General features: G+C 36.8%; 2 protein-coding genes across 3 annotated transcripts; one reads left to right on the top strand and one right to left on the bottom strand.

The window, feature by feature from the left end:
- Positions 1–12,618: 12,618 nt before the first annotated feature.
- On the top strand, positions 12,619–17,691 carry Mfe2 (peroxisomal multifunctional enzyme type 2). The gene is made up of 16 exons (XM_076786174.1): positions 12,619–12,866; positions 12,938–13,075; positions 13,416–13,568; positions 13,669–13,941; positions 14,026–14,142; positions 14,216–14,346; positions 14,416–14,475; positions 14,547–14,604; positions 14,688–14,851; positions 14,911–15,034; positions 15,113–15,288; positions 15,375–15,551; positions 16,380–16,497; positions 16,610–16,807; positions 16,919–17,016; positions 17,096–17,691. Exons 1-16 carry the CDS (start codon positions 12,803–12,805, stop codon positions 17,213–17,215), a joined length of 2,169 nt encoding a protein of 722 aa, XP_076642289.1. The 5' UTR covers positions 12,619–12,802; the 3' UTR covers positions 17,216–17,691.
- Positions 17,692–17,870: 179 nt separating this feature from the next.
- LOC143353114 (uncharacterized) lies at positions 17,871–19,714 on the bottom strand. Of its 2 annotated transcripts, XM_076786181.1 has the most exons (2): positions 19,468–19,714; positions 17,872–19,376 (listed from the first exon to the last, which is right to left on the bottom strand). In XM_076786181.1, exon 2 carries the CDS (start codon positions 19,282–19,284, stop codon positions 18,205–18,207), a length of 1,080 nt encoding a protein of 359 aa, XP_076642296.1. In that variant the 5' UTR covers positions 19,285–19,376; positions 19,468–19,714; the 3' UTR covers positions 17,872–18,204. The 2 variants fall into 2 exon arrangements, with proteins under 2 accessions (XP_076642295.1, XP_076642296.1); XM_076786180.1 differs by having other exon boundaries at positions 17,871–19,548.
- Between the last annotated feature and the right edge of the window lie 2,280 nt (positions 19,715–21,994).

Raw genomic sequence — 21,994 nt, 5'->3', positions numbered from 1 at the left:
AAGGGACGTGGGGCCATGTGGGACCGAACGAGCGAGAGGTCCGAGGGAGTTCCAAGAGGTCCTTGACTCGGAATTTATGACCTCTTGTCCCTAACTGATTCCGGACTTCGACTATCCCTAATTTATGTAGAATTGGAGAAGCTATTCTAAGAGGCTGCGTGACTTTCTCTAAATTCCTCAATTAGTCTCGCCGACTCGAATTTCGTCAAGGATCTCTACGGAACTCTCCCGGTCTTTCTTTACCTACTCTAAACTATCGCGCCCAAATAAAATACGTATGTATGAAATACGCGATTACATCTTATATTTAAATTTCCCTCTCCGCGCCATTAATCGATGCTATATATATATCTAGCTATGTTCGCGTGGTCAACTGGCCACGCTACAAAGGTAAAAATTGTTACATTATCTAACTTTTTGTCCATCAGATATACACTGTATTGGCTGACAATTGTAAATGTTCTGAAGTTAATTTAGCAATGATAACATTACAATCAGCCAAACTGTATCTAACAAGGAGAGGCCACGACCTTCGGGTCACCGATTCGGTTGAAACTTTGCACACTTATAGATCTCGTTCTCCTGTTCACGAATATATACCATTATAGGGGCAGATACCAATAGTTTTCGAGATATTGACGATTAAACTTTAATTATTTCCTATGTAATGCCGTATTTTTTCTGGCCTGTACCAAGTGTCGGTGTGGCACGACGGTAGCGTGCCAAGTTTTCAGCCAGACGACCAGGATTCGAGTCCTGTCGACTAACGCATTTTTTAAAAATTTCATTATGTTTTATCATTGCATATTTATATTATTAATTTTAATCGATTAAATTTCACGCATAAAATTGCATTTTGAATTACAAATAACGTGTATTTATTTACTAATGACAGGATTATTTACTATTATTATATATTAAATGATAATTAATAGTAATTAAATAGTAATAGTAATTTATATATTAAATATATATATTAAATTTTAAGAAGTCTTTATAAATATCTTGTGTTAACTTTCCGGATTTCGAACAAGTTACTATTGCGTTTGTGTGATATGACATAAGTTCATCTACCTTTTTTTGAACAAGTGCGGTCTTTTCTCCCTTATATGTTATTGTCCTTTCGAACGTTGATTGATACTTCCTGTCTGATCCGACTTCCTGTCTGATCCGTGGTGATTATATAATTTAAATGGAATTGCGAGGTGATATATTTTACTGCTTTCCAATAATTTTCGACGGCCTGCTGCATTTTATCAAAATGAAACCGGTACTTATCATTATATGCATTGAAGAAAAAGAATTAAAAACTAATCATTAGAGGAAAATTAAAACTTTATCACTGCGAGCACCAATGGTAAGTAATGTGACCCGCCGTTTTCAAACTGCGTCGCGTTCTCAAGAGTTTCCTCGATCTCAAGAGCGTCTCCAATGTCACTGTTTATTGACAGTTTATATTGGGGATGATAATGCAACCAACGAAGTTCCGAACTGCATTTTCGATTGAAATTAATAATATAAATATGCAATGATAAAACATAATGAAATTTTTAAAAAATGCGTTAGTCGACAGGATTTGAACCCTGGTCGTCCGGCTGAAAACTTGGCACGCTACCGTCGTTTTTTTTTTTTTTTTGAATAAAATGTTTATTGGTTTATTACAAGTACAGTATTTTATAATCTGGTACCATGATAAACATATAAATCTTAACCAATATATTTATGTTGTTAATATGTATGTGATTGCATGGCGGCAATTCTCGTACATATTCATTTGCTTACAAGTGAGGAATTATGGTACTATGATGTGCTATGTGCGTGTGGCTCTTGTTGCGAGGTACGATCTTGGAGTATGTGTTTATTGGGGAGAAAAATATACTGCTTAAGGCAGCACGAAAACCCCAACGCCGCTCTCATGAATACTTATTAGTTAGACTTAAATTTAGATTACAAACTAGGGTGAAAGAAAGAGAAAAGAAAAAGAAAGAAGGAAAGAAAAAGAAAAGGAAATACGGCTATTTACATCTTACTCTAAGACTATGTACAGGGCGTATGCCGGAATTGGTTCTCAAAATTAACGGGGTGTTGAGCTTTTGCGGTCGCAAAGGGCCGATATGTGGGGGCTATTGGTGGATAGCCACCAATATTTCTTGAAGTTAAGGCGATCAAAATTGAGTCGGTCACGAATTGGAAGGGATTTGGAGAATTTAAATCTTTCGGGATGGTCGGTGGTATCTTGGATGTTAAACGCAATCCTTTTGTCGGCTTTATTTCGTCGCCAGTGATATAGGATGGGTGTATTGTTTTGGTCCTGAATAAGACCTAATGCGTCGCAGATAATGAAGGCCTGCGGGGGGAGGTATCCTGTGTGTAGTTGGAGGAGTGTTGATGTCTCGTCGGGGTTCGCTAAGTCCTTTGTGATAGTGTTTGCAATGTGTGGGAGTTTGCTATAGTAATCCCTGGTCAGTTTTATTGTGTATGAGTCGAATCTGGGAATGTCTGCTGTGTTGTACAGAGTAGTATTGTTCGTGTAGTGTTGCCAATTTGTATTTGCTGATCTGTATATTTTATTGCAAGCTCTAAGACATTTTCTTTCAAAGATTCTTAGTCTTTCCATCGTAGTATGGTTGATATTCCACCAGATGGGGGCCGCATAGGAAATTATCGGTCTAATTAGTAATAAATATAGGATAGTTTTTGTTTTTCCGGTGAGGTTTTTGTTGTAGAATAGGCGACTGTTGGCTTTAAAGGCCGCATTAGCTTTAGCGAGTTGAATCGCGATATGTTCGTTGCCTCGGAGGAGGTAGTCTAGGTGTACCCCGAGGTATTTGACTGTTTTCTTGTGAGGTATTTTGCACATAGTCGAGGTACCGGGTATGGAGGTAGCGATTTGGAATTTATTACTAGCCGCCTTGATGTTAGAGGAGAGATAATGGAGTGGTTTCCGGAAAAGGATGGTTTCGCATTTTTGGGGGTTTAGGCGGAGGTTCCAAACGCTGTAATAATTGTTAATTTTGTTAACAGCTGCTTCTAGGTTTGTTTGAACTAAAGCTACGCGATTACTATTGGTGTAAACGACAAGGTCGTCGGCAAAGGCCAGTACAGCTGCCCTGTCTGGTTTGTTAAAGTCAAATGCTTTTAGTAGGTCACTTGTGAAGATGTTAAATAGGATTGGTGAATTGACTGTGCCCTGTTGTAATCCTTCAGAGATGTGGAAAGTTAGAGTTGATGTTGTTTTACCGTTCCAAGTTATGAACTTTTTGTCTGTTATCATGTCCAGTATTGTTAGTGTGAGCCATTTAGGGAAGTTTTTGCGGTGGAGTTTAAAGAGGAGGCCGTTGAGCCAGACCGAGTCAAAAGCTTTTTCGAGGTCTAGAAGAGCTGCACCTACCAATTGATTATTGCAAATTCTGGAATTGATGTCTGATATGAATTTGTGGATGGCATGAGTTGTAGAGAGTCTGTGTCTAAACCCGAATTGGCAATCCGGGATAATATTGTGTGTGTTACAGTGTTGTATAATCTTATTGTTAATTATGGCTTCGTAGACTTTGCTTAGACTAGGAGTAAGACTTATTGGTCTATAACTAGCTGGGTCGGTAGGATTTTTATTCTTTTTAATAATTGGGAGAACTTTGGCCGTCTTCCAAATCTTCGGGAAGTAGTTGTTATTAATGGCATTGTTGAAAAGAATTGCTAAGTGTACGATAATTTTTTCGGGTAGATGTTTGATAACAATTGGGGGGATTCGATCTGTTCCAACGGAGGTTTTGTTGGGGAGTTTTTTAAGAATTGTGTTTAGGATGAAGGGGTTGCAGAAAGGTGAAATTTCAAAGTTAGAGTCGTCGGGGCATTTGGCGTTGTTGTGTTCCGTAAACTGAGTAATGGTGGTCATATTGAGTCGGTTCGTTGCAAGTTCGCGAGTTAGAGTGTGAGCAGTGTTGTCAACAATTTCTTTCAGTCGTGTTTCATTGTTTAAATGTCGAGGGGAGTTGATGGATTCATAATAAGCACCAATAGCGTTAAGTTTGTCAGTTGCTGAGGTTAGGATATACGAGTCGTTAGATTTCTGAAGGGTTACAGGGTTGCAATTACTTCTGGTGAGTAGTGTGGTGTCGCTTTGTTTAATGTGTATTTCCTCAATGTTTGAAGGTGGTTTACGCCTGAATATAGCGTTGATTTTTGGGAAAAACGATTCTGGATTTTTATGATTGACTTGTTTAATTATGTTTGACCAGTAGTTGTTTATTGATTTGGTGAATTCGGAGCGGAGTTTCTTTATGAGATGTTTGTGCGTGTTTTTGGCGATTTTTGTTATGTATAGTTGTGAGTAAGGGTCTGTTAGGTGGAGAGAGTGTAAGATAGTTACTAGTGTTTTTTTGAATTTTTGGAGTTGTGTGATTTTTTTGTTAATATATATTGTAGTGTTGTTGCGTGATTTAAAATGTGGAGTGTGCATGTTGATTGCATTTCTGATGGCTTCTGTGATGGATAGCAAGTGGTTGTCGATTTCAGTGATAGTGAGATTGCGGTCTGATGGGATGGTGTTAGAGTATGAGCGGTCTAAGAATTTAGTGAAGTTCTTCCATTTAGTGGATTTATAGTTTAATTTGATAGGTTCGGGGATGGTGGTTGAAAGGGTGTTGGAAGGAAGTTGGAACTTCATTGAAATAGCGAGATGATCACTGTCGTAGGGCAGAGTACTGGCCTTCCCTGAAGTGTTACTAATTAGTGGTATCCTAGAGTCAGCAAGGCAAATGTCAAGAAAAGACTGTCCTGGCTTAAATGTGGGGATAGAGGTTGTTATGATGTTGAGCCTGTAGGTTAGATCGTATTTGCTTTCCCATTTTTTGAAGTAACGGGCTCTTTGATTATTAGCTGAGTCGCCCCAGTCTTTTCTTCTCGTGTTGAGGTCTCCTGCTAGGATGTAATAATTATTTGTACTGTACAGTTTAAGAGTGTGGAAGAGGTGGTCAAGTTCGGCTATAAAGAGGGATCTGTTATCATTTGTAGCATAGGCGCTTATTATATAGAGAGAAATATTGTTTATGATTTTGATCTTGATGATCGTATATTCCAGGATTTTGTTATTAGATGAGGATGGGGAGAGAATAGCTTCACACTGCAAGTTATTTTTAATTAAGATAGCCGTTCCTCCGCCTTGTATCGAGTCAGGCCTGTCCTTTCTGAAAAGCTTATAGTTCTTGAAGCTGAGGTTATGCGTGGAGTTGAGCTTAGTTTCGGAGAGTAGGACGATGTCGTGATTATGGTCTGTAAGAAATTGAATTAGATCAAGTCTACGTGGATGTGTGATAATGGAGTTTACATTGATGGATGCAATTTTTAAAATGGTAGAGGGAATGATGGTGTTGTTATTCATTATGTTTTTCAAAAAGTGAGTTGAGGATGAATTCTATTTTTTCGGTGTTAAGTGTTACTTGGGTTGTAATTGGTTGCAGCTGCGTGGCGATGATTGATGCTATTTCGGATTTGAGGTTGCTGATCCAATCGGGTGGAAGTTGGTGGATGGAAGGCTTCTCAGGATGATGCTGGTTGGTTGCTCTGGTGTTCTCAGATGTGTTGGCGGTGGCTGCTGTTTGGCGTTGTGTTGACTGGATTTGGGAGGGGTGTGTGTTAGGAGCGGTCCCTCTGGTCATTTGTGCGTAGGTATGATCTGATGTTACTGCTGTTGCTATTTTGTTAATTCTCTTGGTCGTTGATTGTCTATTTTGCTGATGTGAATCTTTTTTTAATTTGACTGCGAATTTTATGTAGGGGCAACCTTTGTAGGATGCTGGGTGCCCCAATTGTCCACAATTGGCACATTTTAAGTTGTGTTTGTTGTTTGTGTTGGAGAGAGGGCAGTTACCGGGGCCATGATTTCCGGCACATTTAACGCAGCGGTATTCTAATTGACAATTTCTGCTTGCATGTCCGATACGCTGACATTTTTTGCATTGGAACACTTGTGGTTTCCGTAGGTGTTCCCATCTGACTTTTTGGTAAGCCAGTGATTTAATTTTGAAGAGGGCTGCAGTGCGACGCTACCGTCGTGCCACACCGACTCATGGTATAGGCCAGAAAAAATACGGCATTACATAGGAAATAATTAAAGTTTAATCGTCAATATCTCGAAAACTATTGGGTATCTGCCCCTATAATGGTATATATTCGTGAACAGGAGAACGAGATCTATAAGTGTGCAAAGTTTCAACCGAATCGGTGACCCGAAGGTCGTGGCCTCTCCTTGTAAGCAGATTTTGCCAAATGTATACATTATATATTTGTGAGTAAACAGCTGTCAATTTGGTTACAACAGAGAGGCTCTAGTTGAAAGTGCAAATTCATAGCAAATGAGCGACATTAGGCAGGTTTAAAGGTGTATGAAACTTATTGTTCAAGTTCTAAAAAGCGGTAGAAGAAAATAATAGAAAAGAAAAAGCGGTAAAATACTATTAAATTTTTCAAAGATATTAAATTGTACTATAATATATTTAAGAATTATTATTAGATACGAAATTAAAAATACGTTATGATTTGTTAAAAAAATACCTTACGGTGGCTAATGACTTAAATGTTCTTCTCGCAAGAAGATAGATTGAAAACAAAAATCTTACAAAAACTTTAGAAAAACCTTACTCTTGCGAGAGCAAAAATTTGCATCGCGTTTACAGGAAGGTTCTCAGGTTACAAAAATTAGATAGTAATAAAATAATGAACGAACTTCGACTAACTCTTCTGTTAACCCTTATACCTTCCTCAAAAATACTAGTAACTACAGTGTTTACTCGATATATGTCCAAAACACAGGTCTAGTCAGGGACATACATCGGCCATGAGATACTACTCTTTGATCCACGGCGAACGTAGAAAAGGACAGCGAAACTCTAGAGGCCTCGGTCACCCAAGTGTGTAAACATACATTTCCTACACGATGCATGTCCAAAACACGGGTCTGGTAGGGCCACTTATTGTCTAGAAGTCTAGAATATTGTACTATTCTTTGATACACTGCCGAACGTAGCAGAGGACAGTGAAACTCAAGTGGCTACGGTCGCCGAGGAGAGTAACATAATACGGGCACAGACGAGATATAGGAGTAGACCAATCACCATATGGGGTTTCGTGTCTCACATGTAAACAACTGGTTTTCTTACGCCCTCTACGCTGACGAACGATAAATGTTGGAACTAGATCCACAAAAATGATCAAATCTGGTCAAATACAAATGATTGACGAGTTATGTACATATCTGATGTTATGACTATAGAATAAATCTTCGAATAACTTTTGCCGAGCGCCGAGCTTCAAAGACCCAGCGACGACAGACGACATACATTGTAAGCGGATGGAGAATCGCGCACGTATGAAAGTTTAAACTTTTAGATTTTTCAATATATCCTCATTAAATTGTGACGATCGAATGGAGGGCATTTTCCTGATGAAAATGAGGTCAAATTCGAGTATAATCGAACAAGTTTCACTGATACGTAATGTTACGATAAAAATTACAATCTCATTAAAGACAGTCCAAATGATGTCGTGTTTGGACTCATATTGATCGGAATAAGCTCTACAACTCATTCGTATTAACAGTATTATTCTGATTAAAAACATAAAAGCATAAATTGCCAATAACGCTCGATTCTCCATCTGCTTACATTGTAGGCTGTTGGTCGGTCGCTGGTCTTTGAAGTCCCGAGCTCGTAGAGTCGCGAGGTATCGGTGTGAAACAACTACCAATCCAATTGCAAAACTTCTTTATTCTTCATTACTTTTTTATGGGACTTGCGGCAAGTAATTCGTGGCATTCTTCTGATTAAAATGACACTAAACACGGTACAAATTGGACTGTATTTAGTATTTTTATCCGTAGATTTATTCGAAGGTTTCGGATTACTTTTGCCAGCTCGACCAATAAACGACGACGAAGCTCGACGAGGACCGACGAGCGTCGAACGTCGAAGACCCAGCGCCTACCAAACAGCATACAATGTAAACGTATGGAGGAACGAGCATTATTAGCAATTTATGCTTTTATGTTTTTAATCAGGACAATATTGTTAATACGAATGAGTTTTAGAGCTTATCCCGATCAAAATGAGTCCAAACACGACACCATTTGGACTGTCTTTAATGAAATTGTAATTTGTATCGTAACATTACGTATCAATGAAACTTGTTCGATTACACTCGAATTTGACCACATTTTCATCAGAAAAATTCCCTCCATTCGCTCGTCACAATTTTATGAGGATATATTTGTGGTATCACGTATAATTAATTATTTATTTAAGGAACCGAAAAGAAATAAACTTAAGTGTACAATAGATGCGCGCTTAGCTACTAACTGTTAATCTAAACTACACGATGACAACTATACAACTAAAACCCTCAACTTCCTACAACTTACTCTATAACTTTCGGACAACGACCACGACTCTCAGACAACGACTACGACTACCAGACAACGACTTCCACTACCAGACAACGACTTCCACTACGACTCACCCATCCCTCATCTCGCAAGACTCGGTTCATCCCCACGCTCGCCCCTTCCGGAGTTTTCACCATGCCCAAATATGGGCATGAACATCGTCAATGGGCCGAAGGCCCATCGTCGCTCGCAATCTAACGCTGGTCACTGTCGCTTTCCCTTTTTATGGCCTTTTTCCGGCCTTCGCTGCATGCCTGTTCTAAAGCGTCTCTAAAGTCTACACCTAAAGTCTATATCTTAAAACTATGTACCGGGTGCCCGCATTTTCCCGATACCACATATTGATAAATCTAAAAGTTTAAACTTTCATTCGTGCGCGATTCTCCATCCGCTTACATTGTATGTCGTTTGTCGTCGTTGGGTCTTTGAATCTCGGCGCTCGGTAAAAGTAATTCGAAGATTTATTAGAAGCCTTCGAATAGAAAATACAGATAAAAGATGAAAAAATTATTCGAAGTTCGAATAAATCCACTTCGAATAAAAAAAATTATCTTTTTTCGTCGGATAAATTTTCGTCGAATAAAATTATTTATTCGATACTCGTCGAATAAAGATACTTTTTTTATTGGAACCTTCGAATAAGGAAATAAAAATTTTTTTATCTTTTATTCGTTATTCAAAATTTTTATTTAGATAAATATTTTGCCCAACTCTGGTCGGAGAATGTAACATTTGATAATCGATATGGGTCCGTGATGATTCACCATCTCAACGACGAGAATTTCCTTAGTGGTCTTCTGCACCGACGAAATACCGTCGTTGGCCTTCTGTTTCTTACTCCAGCCAAAATCTATCCTAGAGGGCGGTAGAAAACACCGCATTTTTCGAGCGACACATTCTCCCGTAAGGCTGGCAGTCTTTATATATATATCTCGTGAGCACTAGGCCTGCAGCCAAGCTCGCATATGCGAGCCGAGCTCGGGTCGAGTCGAGCCGGGACCAGCCGGGACCAGCCGGGACTCGCTTTTCGAGTCGAGTCGAGTACTCGCACGATGCGAGCTGCTCGCAACGAAGCGAACGGCTCGAAATAAAATCAGGCGTAAAATGACATGATGCGAGTTACAGCAGGAAGATCAGCACATTGATATTATCAAGCATTTTAGTATATTGACAATGCTAAATGTTTGCGATGTTTTATTATATATTTTGATAGTGAAATGTTGATTCAGAATTTGTATAATCCTTATTGAAAATAATTATGCAATAACAACTATTTCCTAGATTTATGTAAATAACTAGATGTGAAGAACGGTATTTTATATATTCCTTTATATTATACTCCGGTTCAGTGTACAGTCGTAAAAATGTGTTGTCGCAAAATTGTTTATAATGTTGAAAATTAATATTAAACTTCGTTAAATAGTTTTTGAAAGGAATGGATATATAAATATTGTATAATATTGATATGTATTTATACGCATTCGTGCCAATATGTGCCAGTCTACAACCTTCCACAAGTTGGAAGTTCCAACAGCCTGTCATTCGGTACTGTGCACGTATAGGTGATAAGATTTAAAAGGGCATAGCCGATTAAGATGGTCAAAACAATTGGAACCGCAAAAAGATTCCATTTCAAACAGTATTGATTTCTTGATTTTCTGGAAATGACAGAAGTGGATTTCAAAATTTTTTTCACGGAATCTTACCAATTTTCACAAGCAATTTCATATCTGGCGGAAATCGTGGACGAACACAATAATATAAATATTCATTGCCTAATCAATGTTACTTCAATATTTTTAGAACATTAAAAAAATATTGTTAAAATCACATGAATAAATAATATAAGAAATTGAAAAAATAAAGATGATGTATGGGAAAAAACATTTACCACCGACGGGATAAGAACCCCAGCGTATCCGCTACTTAGTTCGACGTCTGGCGATGTTACAAAACTTTACGAACATTCTGGTATATATCACACAAAATACAATTTATTCTTTCTCTTAAATCACATTTCTTAGGTCAAACAATTACTTGTTTCAATTTAATAATGCTAAAAATTACTTAATATATATCTGCGATAAAACCAACAAGTGTAACTTTCCTCCTAATAGCAAAAACGTCGAAAAAATTCGGTTTTTATTGTTTTTTGACGATGATGTCTCACAACAAAAAATCTAAAAAAAATTGACGACACTGCCTGTTATAGTACTTTAACAGGGAACTAAACAGTAGAATAGCATGTTTTCACATTTTTTTTAAATCTGCATTTTTCCGATTTTTTGGAGGTTTTTCATTTTTTTACGACCACAGTTTGTAACAAAAAAATCTGAAAAAATTATCAAAAGTCAGCCTTAGAATCCAAAATATGTCACATTTTTTCAGAATTTTAGGAAGCATCAGAGTGCGGAAAATACGCGGAGAAGCGCGAAATCTAATTTACCCTGTAACCAACCTCATGGGCAAGATAGGGGGTTGAAATTTTACTCAGAGGGGTTTTTCTTAGTCAGCTTTCGAATTGTTCATTAATCGTTGAAAAACCTCTAAGGGCAGTTTTGACCATAAATCGGCTAGGCCCTTTTAAAAGGATCTGATGTCTACGTTCAACACTCGTCATACTTTCTGTTTAGTTAATATTTTAATGTTTGTAAAAAGTTTACAGATTTTCATCTCGAAATCTTTTTTCAATTTGCAATTGTTGGCTCTTCTCCGTGGATAACAGTCGATCTTTTATACGATGGTCCAAAAGCATGCTAACTACCAAATAATTCGTAGTGGCAGCAAAGTTAAATCTACTTCCTAGCTCGACAATTAACGCAATTATATAACGCAATTTTTCCTGAGTTTTCATTACATGTCATCTAGTAGCTGTCTAGAAGCTGAAGTCGTTTGGTCGATTTATAAAAAAAGTTATTCTGATTTAAAGTGTCTGCCATCAATTATGAGACTGACTGCATAATGTATAACGAGAAGCGGCCGCACGTTTCTCGCTAAGCAACCTGCGCTATCTCCATGTTTATAATTGTGCAGTGTGAAAATAGTTTACTGCCTTTTTGGTTCGTTATCTCGGCCATTTCTTCTAAAAAGTGTACTTCCGTACAATGGGACAGTAGGGCTCTCATCAGCGAGCTAAGGTTTATGACCGGCTCGCCTGCACTCGCCCACTTAGGTCACCCGCTCTGAGTATTTAATCTACCTGCACGCGTATGCGTTTTGCTCTTCCCTCCCCATCGAGCCACTAGCTAGTTATTCATTATCGAAAAATATAAAAGTCTAAGACAATCTATTCTCAGGTTAGTTAGCTCAGATTCTGTCAAACAGTTTTTCTCAGCTTACCAGAATTCAGTCTTTTGACCTTTGGTGCGAGTACCAGTGTGGCGGCCTGTGCAAAGAGCACGCCGAGGAACCGCCAGCATACATTGTAGACGCGGCGGCGACCTCGTATAAATACACATCAATATTATACAATATTTATATATCCATTCCTTTCAAAAACTATTTAACGAAGTTTAACGTTAATTTTCAACATTATAAACAATTTTGCAACAACACATTTTTACGACTGTACACTGAACCCCGGAGTATAATATAAAGGAATATATAAAATACCGTTCTTTACAGATCACAGCTAGTTATTTACATAAATCTAGGAAATACTTGTTATTGCATAATTATTTTCAATAAGGGTTATACAAATTCTGAATCAACATTTCACTATCAAAATATATAATAAAACATCGCAAACATTTAGCATTGTCAATATACTAAAATGCTTGATAATATCGATGTGCTGATCTTCCCGCTGTAACTCGCATCATGTCATTTTACGCCTGATTTTATTTCGAGCCGTTCGCTTCGTTGCGAGCAGCTCGCATCGGTGCGGGTAGCTCGCATCGTGCGAGTACTCGACTCGACTCGCACAATCGAGCCGAGCTAAGCTCGGCTCGCATTTTCGGGTACTCGCACAGCCCTAGTGAGCACTCTCCTATCCTCTCTGTCGATATGTTATCACTGAGCCTATGATTCTTAATAACTTATGTATACACACTGTATGAAGTATAATGTTAAGACTTTAAAACGTATCTTATCTGTAGTTAAACGTGATAATGTTGAAATTGTTGGGAAAAAAACAGGTGGAAGGGGTAGTGAAGAATTGTTTAATTTCATAGTCTACCGCTTGGGTGCGGTGCATAGTGCATATACATATTTACATGCGTGGAGTCCATGTCGTGGACTTTGTTTTTATAAATCGGAGCCTGGTGGACTTTAGACTGTTTCGAATTTTGCTGTCTCATTTCGGAAGGTTAATATAAAGGCTTGAAACAAGCGAAAACACCATTTCTTAATTTGCCCACCGCAAAAATGACGAGAACAGGAGAGTTACGTTTCGATGGCCGTGTTGTTGTGGTGACAGGAGCAGGAGCAGGTAACGATTGACGTATCTGTACTACATTATTATCACAAATTTTTATTTCATTATATAAATTTACTGTTTAGGTTTGGGCCGAGCATATGCTTTGCTTTTTGCTACGAGGGGTGCCAGTGTTGTCGTAAATGATTTAGGTGGTGGAAGACACGGCGATGGAAGAAGTACCAAAATTGCAGATACAGTTGTTGAAGAAATCAAAAGAAATGGTTGTGTATAATGTTTTGATAACCTAATGAAATTAGTTTCAGTTAAGTTTGAATGGATATATTTTGCATTCAACATAAATAAATAGTTTGAATATTTTTACATTTTTGTACCTTGTTATTCCCAATGCAAATTCTTATTATCAAAAAGTAATCTTATAAAGTAATGTTGATAAAGACTTATAAAATTTTACAGAAAACTTTCAAAGATTCTATATTAACGAGAATTAGAGAATTAGAAAAACTATCAAAAAAATATATTTTACATATAATAAAGTAATTATATTTCTCATATTGTAATTATTTTTGATAAATGTTTTTTGTAATTTAAATTTATTTACAGGTGGGAAAGCAGTTGCCAACTATAATTCTGTTCTTGATGGTGCAAAAATCATCAAAACAGCTATTGATGCTTTTGGGCGAGTGGATGTAGTTATTAATAATGCTGGAATTTTAAGGGATAAATCGTTTGCTAAAATGACAGACACAGATTGGGGTTTGCATATCATTCTATTATCAATAGTATTTTTTATTCTTCAAGATTAAGAAACACATATAAGTATATCTACGATAATAATATATCTATTTGTTTCCAGATTTGATACAAGATGTTCACTTAAAAGGAGCTTATAAAACTACTCAGGCTGCATGGCCTTACTTTACTAAACAAAATTATGGTCGTGTGATAATGACATCAAGTAATAGTGGGCTATATGGAAATTTTGGGCAATCGAATTATAGTGCAGCAAAAATGGGCCTTGTTGGTTTAGCTAATACATTAGCTATAGAGGGCAGGAAAAGAAACATATATACAAATGTAATAATACCAACTGCTGCTTCTCGTTTAACAGAAGACATTATGCCACCAGGTGAATAATCAATTTTATATTATACAATACATCCTTTTATATGTACATAACCATACATTGTTATTTTTTAATTTGTATCTGTAGACTTTCTTGAGCATTTAAAACCTGATTTAATAGCCCCAGTAGTAGTCTGGTTATGTCATGAAAAGAGTACAGAAAATGGTTCTATTATTGAATCTGCATTAGGATGGGCTGGAAAATGTAAGTACATAAAATTTAATCATTTGAATAATTTGTAAATTTTGAATTTAATTTATGGTTCGTAATTTTTCAGGTCATTTAATTCGTGCATCAGGATGCACTTTAAGGCAAAGTTTGTCCAAAAATGTCACTCCAGAAGATGTTGAACAAAACTGGACAGCTATTACTAACATGTCATCTGCTAAACATTTTGATAGCATAGAGGTATATAAAATAACTTCTACGTCAGATAATTAAATGAAGTTGTTGTATATCTCATACTGTATTTTGTAGCATGTAACAGGACAGTTTATGACTGTAATAGAAGAAATGAAATCTGGAAATTCAGCACAGGTAATTGAAGTAGTATTTTTTGGCGAAAAATGAGTAGTAACATTGTTTATTATCATCTTTTTATCTTTCAGGATAATAGCTTGACGCATACTTACAGTACTCGTGACACAATATTATATGCATTGGGTGGTATGATATAATTATTCCATTAATTATTCGACAATAATTATAAATATAATAATAATAAATAATAATTAATATGATTTTTGTAGTCGGTGCTACGGTACAAGAACAGTCTGATTTGCGTTATCTGTACGAGAATCATGAAAACTTTGCTGTAATACCTACATTTTATGCTCTCCATGGTCCAATGTTTGTATTGTCTTCTAAAATATTTGAAGTTGGTTTACCTGGAATCCAACTAGACCCAATGAAGGTAACGTTATTGTCTAAATGGTTTCTTGGTTTGTGTTTATGCATTTATTGTGGTTATAGATGCTGCATGGTGAACAATACTTTGAAGTTTATAAACCAGTACCAACAGAAGCTACTGTTCAAACACAATTTAAACTTTTAGATGTTCTTGACAAGGGATCAGGAGCTCTATTTGTAATACAACGTATGCAAACGTTGTTACTTTGCTTTATTCCTCTCTTTTCTTGCACAGATAAACGAAGGTCATTTTAATTTGTTCCAGACGAAACATTCGATTCTGTCTCTGGTGATAAATTGTCTACAGCACAGATGTCAGTGTTTGCAATAGGAAGCGGCGGATTTCAAGGAAAACGAACATCTTCCAACATTGTGCCAACAATTGAACCGCCTAATCGAAAACCGGATGCAACGGTTACTCAACAAACTAGTTATGATCAGGTAATAAACAGAAACACTGAATATTCGGAGTCGAGAATGTATTTGTTTTTAATTCTTATCTTCAATTATAACGTTATTAAATTTAGGCAGCGTTATATAGATTAAGTGGCGACAGGAATCCTTTACACATAGACGCAAACATGGCAATGATCGGTGGCCATAAAAGACCAATTCTGCATGGCTTGTGTTCTTTTGGATTTTCTGTCCGTCATGTCCTTCAAACTTATGCCGACGGTGATCCAAGTGCGTTCAAAGCTATTAAGGTACAGTATATTGTATTTTTATTACTTTGTTGTTACATACAAAAACTTATTTGTCTTGTGACAATATTTTTACATACAGTATGTCCGTTTTAAGTGTCTACATATTATTATTTCTGTAAGTATCAGAGAAATAAAAGAATATTTCAGATGAAAGTTGTGTGGTATCGTGGAGGACATATCGTGATGATAATTGTTTGATCTTGAGATATTAATGGTAGGTTCTGTGAAGGTCTCGTTTAAATTTTTAAATGGAACCCTATATTTTTTTATTACAGTTTTTTATAGCTAGCATTGAGGCGTTTTCGAAACACTACCTAAACATATATTTTGCTTAAGTAATTGTCTAGTTACTAACTTTCAAAGCTTTCGTGCCGCCGGCATTAGCGTTACCGCATACGGTAACTTCCATAGAGATGGTGCGGGGCGGGGGTGGTGAAACCAATCATTCATCGGACTCCAGTTGAAAGTGTATTAAAATTACGTCAACGAATAAGTAATCGTGTGCAAAAGTAACACATTAAATGCTATTAACACGTTCACGACGGGATGTACCACCGGTGGTACAAATACAACGGCCAAAATACGGCAGTTCTCACGGTGTACATTGACAGGTGATGTGTCACGATGTGTCCTCCACGATACCGCACAATTTTCATCTGAAACATTCTTTTATATCTCTGACACTTATAGAAATAATCACGTGTAGATGTATAAATTTTCAACGTATTGTATAGTACATTGAATGAATTCGAAATTATAAACTTAATGAAAATAAATGAAAATGACTTATTCACATTATATTTACATTAATTTGCTTAACAAATTCAGGTTCGTTTTGCAAAACCTGTCCTTCCGGGTCAGACTTTGCGAACTGATATGTGGCAAAATGGAAATAGAATTCATTTCCAAACTTACATTACAGAAACCAATGTACCAGTCTTGACAGGTAAAAATATAAAAATTATGACAAAAATCCTAATCACTTGAAGTGTAATTAGTTACAAAATTTTTCGAATATAATAAACGGATTTTTAGATTTCCATTTTCTGTATATATAGGAGCATACATCGATTTGAAAGAGGTGAAAATTAAACAACTTCAAGTAAATTCTTGTTCTGGCACTGAAAGCCTTGAAAGCGATGCAGTATTCACAACTATTGGTGAATATGTGAAAACAAATCAGGAAGAAGTAAAAAAGGTCAATGCTGTCTTTGTTTATCACATTCTGTTGAAGGGAACGCCACAAGCAACATGGAGTGAGTATTGTTGCAATTGAAAATTGCTACACTTTAATTCATACGCTTTATATCATATGTTCGCCGTTTTTTTATGTCACACTAACATTGTCAATATTGTTCATTTTAAAGCTTTGGACTTGAAGAAAGCCGAGTTGTATAAAGGTGAACCTACATCAGGGAAAGCTGACGCAACATTGACGATTGAAGACACAGACATGATTCAAATGGTAAATTAGTTTTGAGATTAATACATTTCTTAATTATTGTGTTGTGAGACATTAATCCAATTGATTGTTTTCTCTTCAGGCTTTGGGCAAATTGAACCCTCAGATAGCATTCATGCGAGGAAAACTAAAGATTACTGGAAATATCATGCTTACTCAGAAATTAAGGACTCTTATGGAAGCCGCTAAATCGAAGTTGTAAAGTTGTCAACATTTTATACAATTGTTATTATATCGAGATATATAATTGTTACTTTTTATTCGAAATTTTTATACTTTTATAATTTTTAAATGATACAATAAGGTTGAGGATGGAATAGCTATAGTATAAATAATAATATATACGCTTTTGTTGAAATTGGTTTGAAAACAGAACATTACTTTTCATATTTTGGGTATAGTATTGACCATAGATGTACATAATTGCAATAAACACTAGGTTTACGGGACACATCAAAATGACGGGTTCTAATATTTTTAATTTACGATTAGTAAGATTATAAAGATGCATCCATGAGGAATCATTCAATAAACTTATTGTTTTGGTTATACATTACAAAGAAAAAATGGTTAAAAATTTGGATAGATACATTTTTGTTATGTTTCTAAAGTAATGTAAAATAATCACTTTTAATGCTCCGTAAATTAAAAAACGAGGAAATAAATTATTTTCTACTACCTCACAGTTATGTAACATTTTATTTTCGAAACATGGTCACGTTCGTACAAACAAGAAGTTTTGTGTTTTTAAAGCAATCTTCAGCTTTAAATTTCAAATACTTATTACTAGATACTTATTACTAATTGGAAACAAAAAGTGATGAAATTTATTACATAATCATTACTATTACATTATTATAAAATAAATTTTATTTGCTTTGGTATAAACATCAGGGTATTTTTATAAGGTGATAAATATCTTTTTTTAACAATTGTTAAGGAAAACATCTTGCATTTTTCAGAATTTATAATTTCATTTAATGAACGAATAAATGGGTGAACCTTTAATTTATATTTTAAATATTTTAAAGTTAGCAGATGCGTACAAACTATTGTGACTGATGACTGTATGTACCTGCATTTGTATATGTATGTTTATTTCACATTCTATATGCATGCACTCATATATTATGTATATTTACTTCATTTTAATTTTCTAATTTTGATTTCTAGTTGAGCTTGTTGGTTTGTCTATTTTTCAAAATTTATTTCTTGGTTGAGAGGATTATGTTCCTTTTTTTCTAATCTTTGCTTTATCAAACTTATAAAATCTGACTCATTACGCTTTTTTTTAACAAAATATTTTACTGTAGTAGGTTTTGGGGAGAGTTTTTTGAAGTTTCTTTTCTCTATATAGTCGCTTTCTATACTTTTTTGGCAATTATTGCTATCAATACAATCAGTATCGTTGATCTCGTTGTGTAAATATATTGATTGTTCCTTCTGAGAAGGTACATCGTTTTCGAAAAATGTTTTAACAGGTCCTCGTATAATGATCGCCACTGAATTTTGCAAAGATTCTATTTCGTCTATGTGGAGCGTTTCTTTAATACCATTTTTTTCATTGGTTTGTATACGTTCTACAATAAATTCTGTACTGCAGGCTATAGCCACATTTTCATCGGACGTATTCAGACACACTGTATCTTTGTTGGCAATTCGTCCTCCATTTAAGAATGCAGACATATTTTTTCGCCTCCACATTTTCGAAGTCCTTGGTATAAATTGTTTACATTTTCCTTCAAATAAAAATTCGCTCATGTCAACAACTTGTATCTGCCCTTTCAAAAATTGCAAATATTTATTTAGGGCGGTAAAAAAATGTAATTTATCTGTCATTTTAGGAAAATTTGCACAACGAGCACTACTCGATGGTGTAACCCATAGTGCGACTTCTTCAATACGTTCAGGCTGTAATCCAAAATGGAAGTTGTCGGTTTTATTGGCAAACACATCATAGATACATTTGCCATTGAAAACAGCAATCTTCGGTTTATAAGTCTTCAGTTTTTCCTTTACTGTTTCACAACCTTCTTTGATTTCCGTTCGCTTGAGATCAGCGGAAGATCTTGTAGGCCGAGCAACAATATTCGTCAAACCGATCCCATATTGCAAAAGTTTATAATCTTCCTCGTATTTTATACATCGAGGTGTTAGACCAGACTGATGCAAAAGCTTATAAAAATGATTACCAGGACCTGCATAATATCTACCACGATGCGCTGCCATCAGGCTAGGATTGATTCCAATGAAAATAATGTGCAAGTTCATCTCGAGATAATCTGGCAAAGTATATCTTTGCACTTCTTCTTCTGACAATCCATCGAATCGATCGATCCTCTTTTTAGGCCTTTCCGGGTTTTCTATTAATGTTCGTTTTTTTAATTTGTTTAATGTAAGGGTGGACATAGCATTACGCAAATTCATTCCCAAGATTTAGATAAGGTGCAGTACATTCTTACGAATATATACTGTGATGATAAACATTATATCATTCCGAATTGTTTTTAAATCGCATCCGCAGAACTGTTGCCACTACATAAATAAATATTTTAGATTGGATTAGTTTAGGTTAGGTGGGATGCTGTGCACATCACATATATATCAAATAAAATTATCCACCATACTTCAATAATCTTACGAATTATCAGCTAAACTGAGAAATTGTTTTTTTTTTGGTAATCGTAGTATAATTTCTGTTTCATAATTTTTGTCCTTACATGGACTGAGAACTACATACAGAGAGGAATGAGAGTGCTCACGCCCGGGTTTTCGGCGTTCCCGATATAGTGCTGACATCTGCTCAGCCTTAGCGTGGCACAGAACCGGTCAGTCTTTCCTGGAACAGAACCGGTCCACCGACGAGATATACAGGGTGGCCCACATAACTTTGAACAGCTCAATATCTCGAAAACTATGCCATCGATTTTAAAGTTCTTAGCCTTAAGGGGGCCGGCAGGGTTTGAAATCCATATGCTTATGCATGGGTCAAAACCTTTTCAAACTATCGCTTCAATATTGCAATGAGCAGTTTAAAAGTGGTCACTTGTGTTTGCTAAAAGTCCAATTTATGTCTGTATAGAGCCCAAATTTCGAATTTCTACCTCATCGCGGAGTAATTAACAATATTCGGCAGAAAATTCGAATTCTGAAGCAAGTATGACGTCACAAGATGGCTGTCGCTGAGAGATTCTCTTAATTTCGCGAGATTTAGAGTTCGTATCGAAAAAAGGGCTCTATACAGACATAGCGAAGACATGTACAAACACGGTGGTATGCATTTTTAATTGATTACTTACTTATTTAAGACGTAAAATGACTAGAAAAAAAGGCACAATTTTGCGGTTCAGGTTACTAGCGCCACGGTCTCTCCGCGGCAAACACTGTACGTTGCGATAGAATACGGTCGATAATGCAGATCGATAGTACAGGTTTACGTATGTACGATATGTATGCTGCCGAATATTGTTAATTACTCCCCGATGAGGTGGAAATTCGAAATTTGGGCTCTGTACAGACATGTATTGAACCTTTGGGAATCACAATTGACCATTTATAAACTGCTCATTGCTATATTGAAGCGATAGTTTGAAAAGGTTTCTGACCCTTGCACTTGCCGCTACGCGGCTCGTAACGTCAGGCTTGTTTCGTACGCCTCGCGACCGGCGGCATGCTGCCGAATATTGTTAATTACTCCGCGATGAGGTGGAAATTCGAAATTTGGGCTCTGTACAGACATGTGTTGAACCTTTGGGAATCACAATTGACCATTTATAAACTGCTCATTGCAATATTGAAGCGATAGTTTGAAAAGGTTTCTGACCCTTGCACTTGCCGCTACGCGGCTCTTAACGTCAGGCTTGTTTCGTACGCCTCGCGACCGGCGGCATGCTGCCGAATATTGTTAATTACTCCGCGATGAGGTGGAAATTCGAAATTTGGGCTCTGTACAGACATGTGTTGAACCTTTGGGAATGAAAATTGACCATTTATAAACTGCTCATTGCAATATTGAAGCGATAGTTTGAAAAGGTTTCTGACCCTTGCACTTGCCGCTACGCGGCTCGTAACGTCAGGCTTGTTTCGTACGCCTCGCGACCGGCGGCATCCTGCCGAATATTGTTAATTACTCCGCGATGAGGTGGAAATTCGAAATTTGGGCTCTGTACAGACATGTGTTGAACCTTTGGGAATGAAAATTGACCATTTATAAACTGCTCATTGCAATATTGAAGCGATAGTTTGAAAAGGTTTCTGACCCTTGCACTTGCCGCTACGCGGCTCGTAACGTCAGGCTTGTTTCGTACGCCTCGCGACCGGCGGCATGCTGCCGAATATTGTTAATTACTCCGCGATGAGGTGGAAATTCGAAATTTGGGCTCTGTACAGACATGTGTTGAACCTTTGGGAATGAAAATTGACCATTTATAAACTGCTCATTGCAATATTGAAGCGATAGTTTGAAAAGGTTTCTGACCCTTGCACTTGCCGCTACGCGGCTCGTAACGTCAGGCTTGTTTCGTACGCCTCGCGACCGGCGGCATCCTGCCGAATATTGTTAATTACTCCGCGATGAGGTGGAAATTCGAAATTTGGGCTCTGTACAGACATGTGTTGAACCTTTGGGAATGAAAATTGACCATTTATAAACTGCTCATTGCAATATTGAAGCGATAGTTTGAAAAGGTTTCTGACCCTTGCACTTGCCGCTACGCGGCTCGTAACGTCAGGCTTGTTTCGTACGCCTCGCGACCGGCGGCATGCTGCCGAATATTGTTAATTACTCCGCGATGAGGTGGAAATTCGAAATTTGGGCTCTGTACAGACATGTGTTGAACCTTTGGGAATGAAAATTGACCATTTATAAACTGCTCATTGCAATATTGAAGCGATAGTTTGAAAAGGTTTCTGACCCTTGCACTTGCCGCTACGCGGCTCGTAACGTCAGGCTTGTTTCGTACGCCTCGCGACCGGCGGCATG

The sequence above is a fragment of the Halictus rubicundus genome, chromosome 4, assembly GCF_050948215.1.
Source record: "Halictus rubicundus isolate RS-2024b chromosome 4, iyHalRubi1_principal, whole genome shotgun sequence".
In the NCBI taxonomy this organism is placed as follows: domain Eukaryota; kingdom Metazoa; phylum Arthropoda; class Insecta; order Hymenoptera; family Halictidae; genus Halictus; species Halictus rubicundus.
Note: the sequence above shows the minus strand (reverse complement) of the source record. Positions and strands in the feature narration are given on the sequence as shown.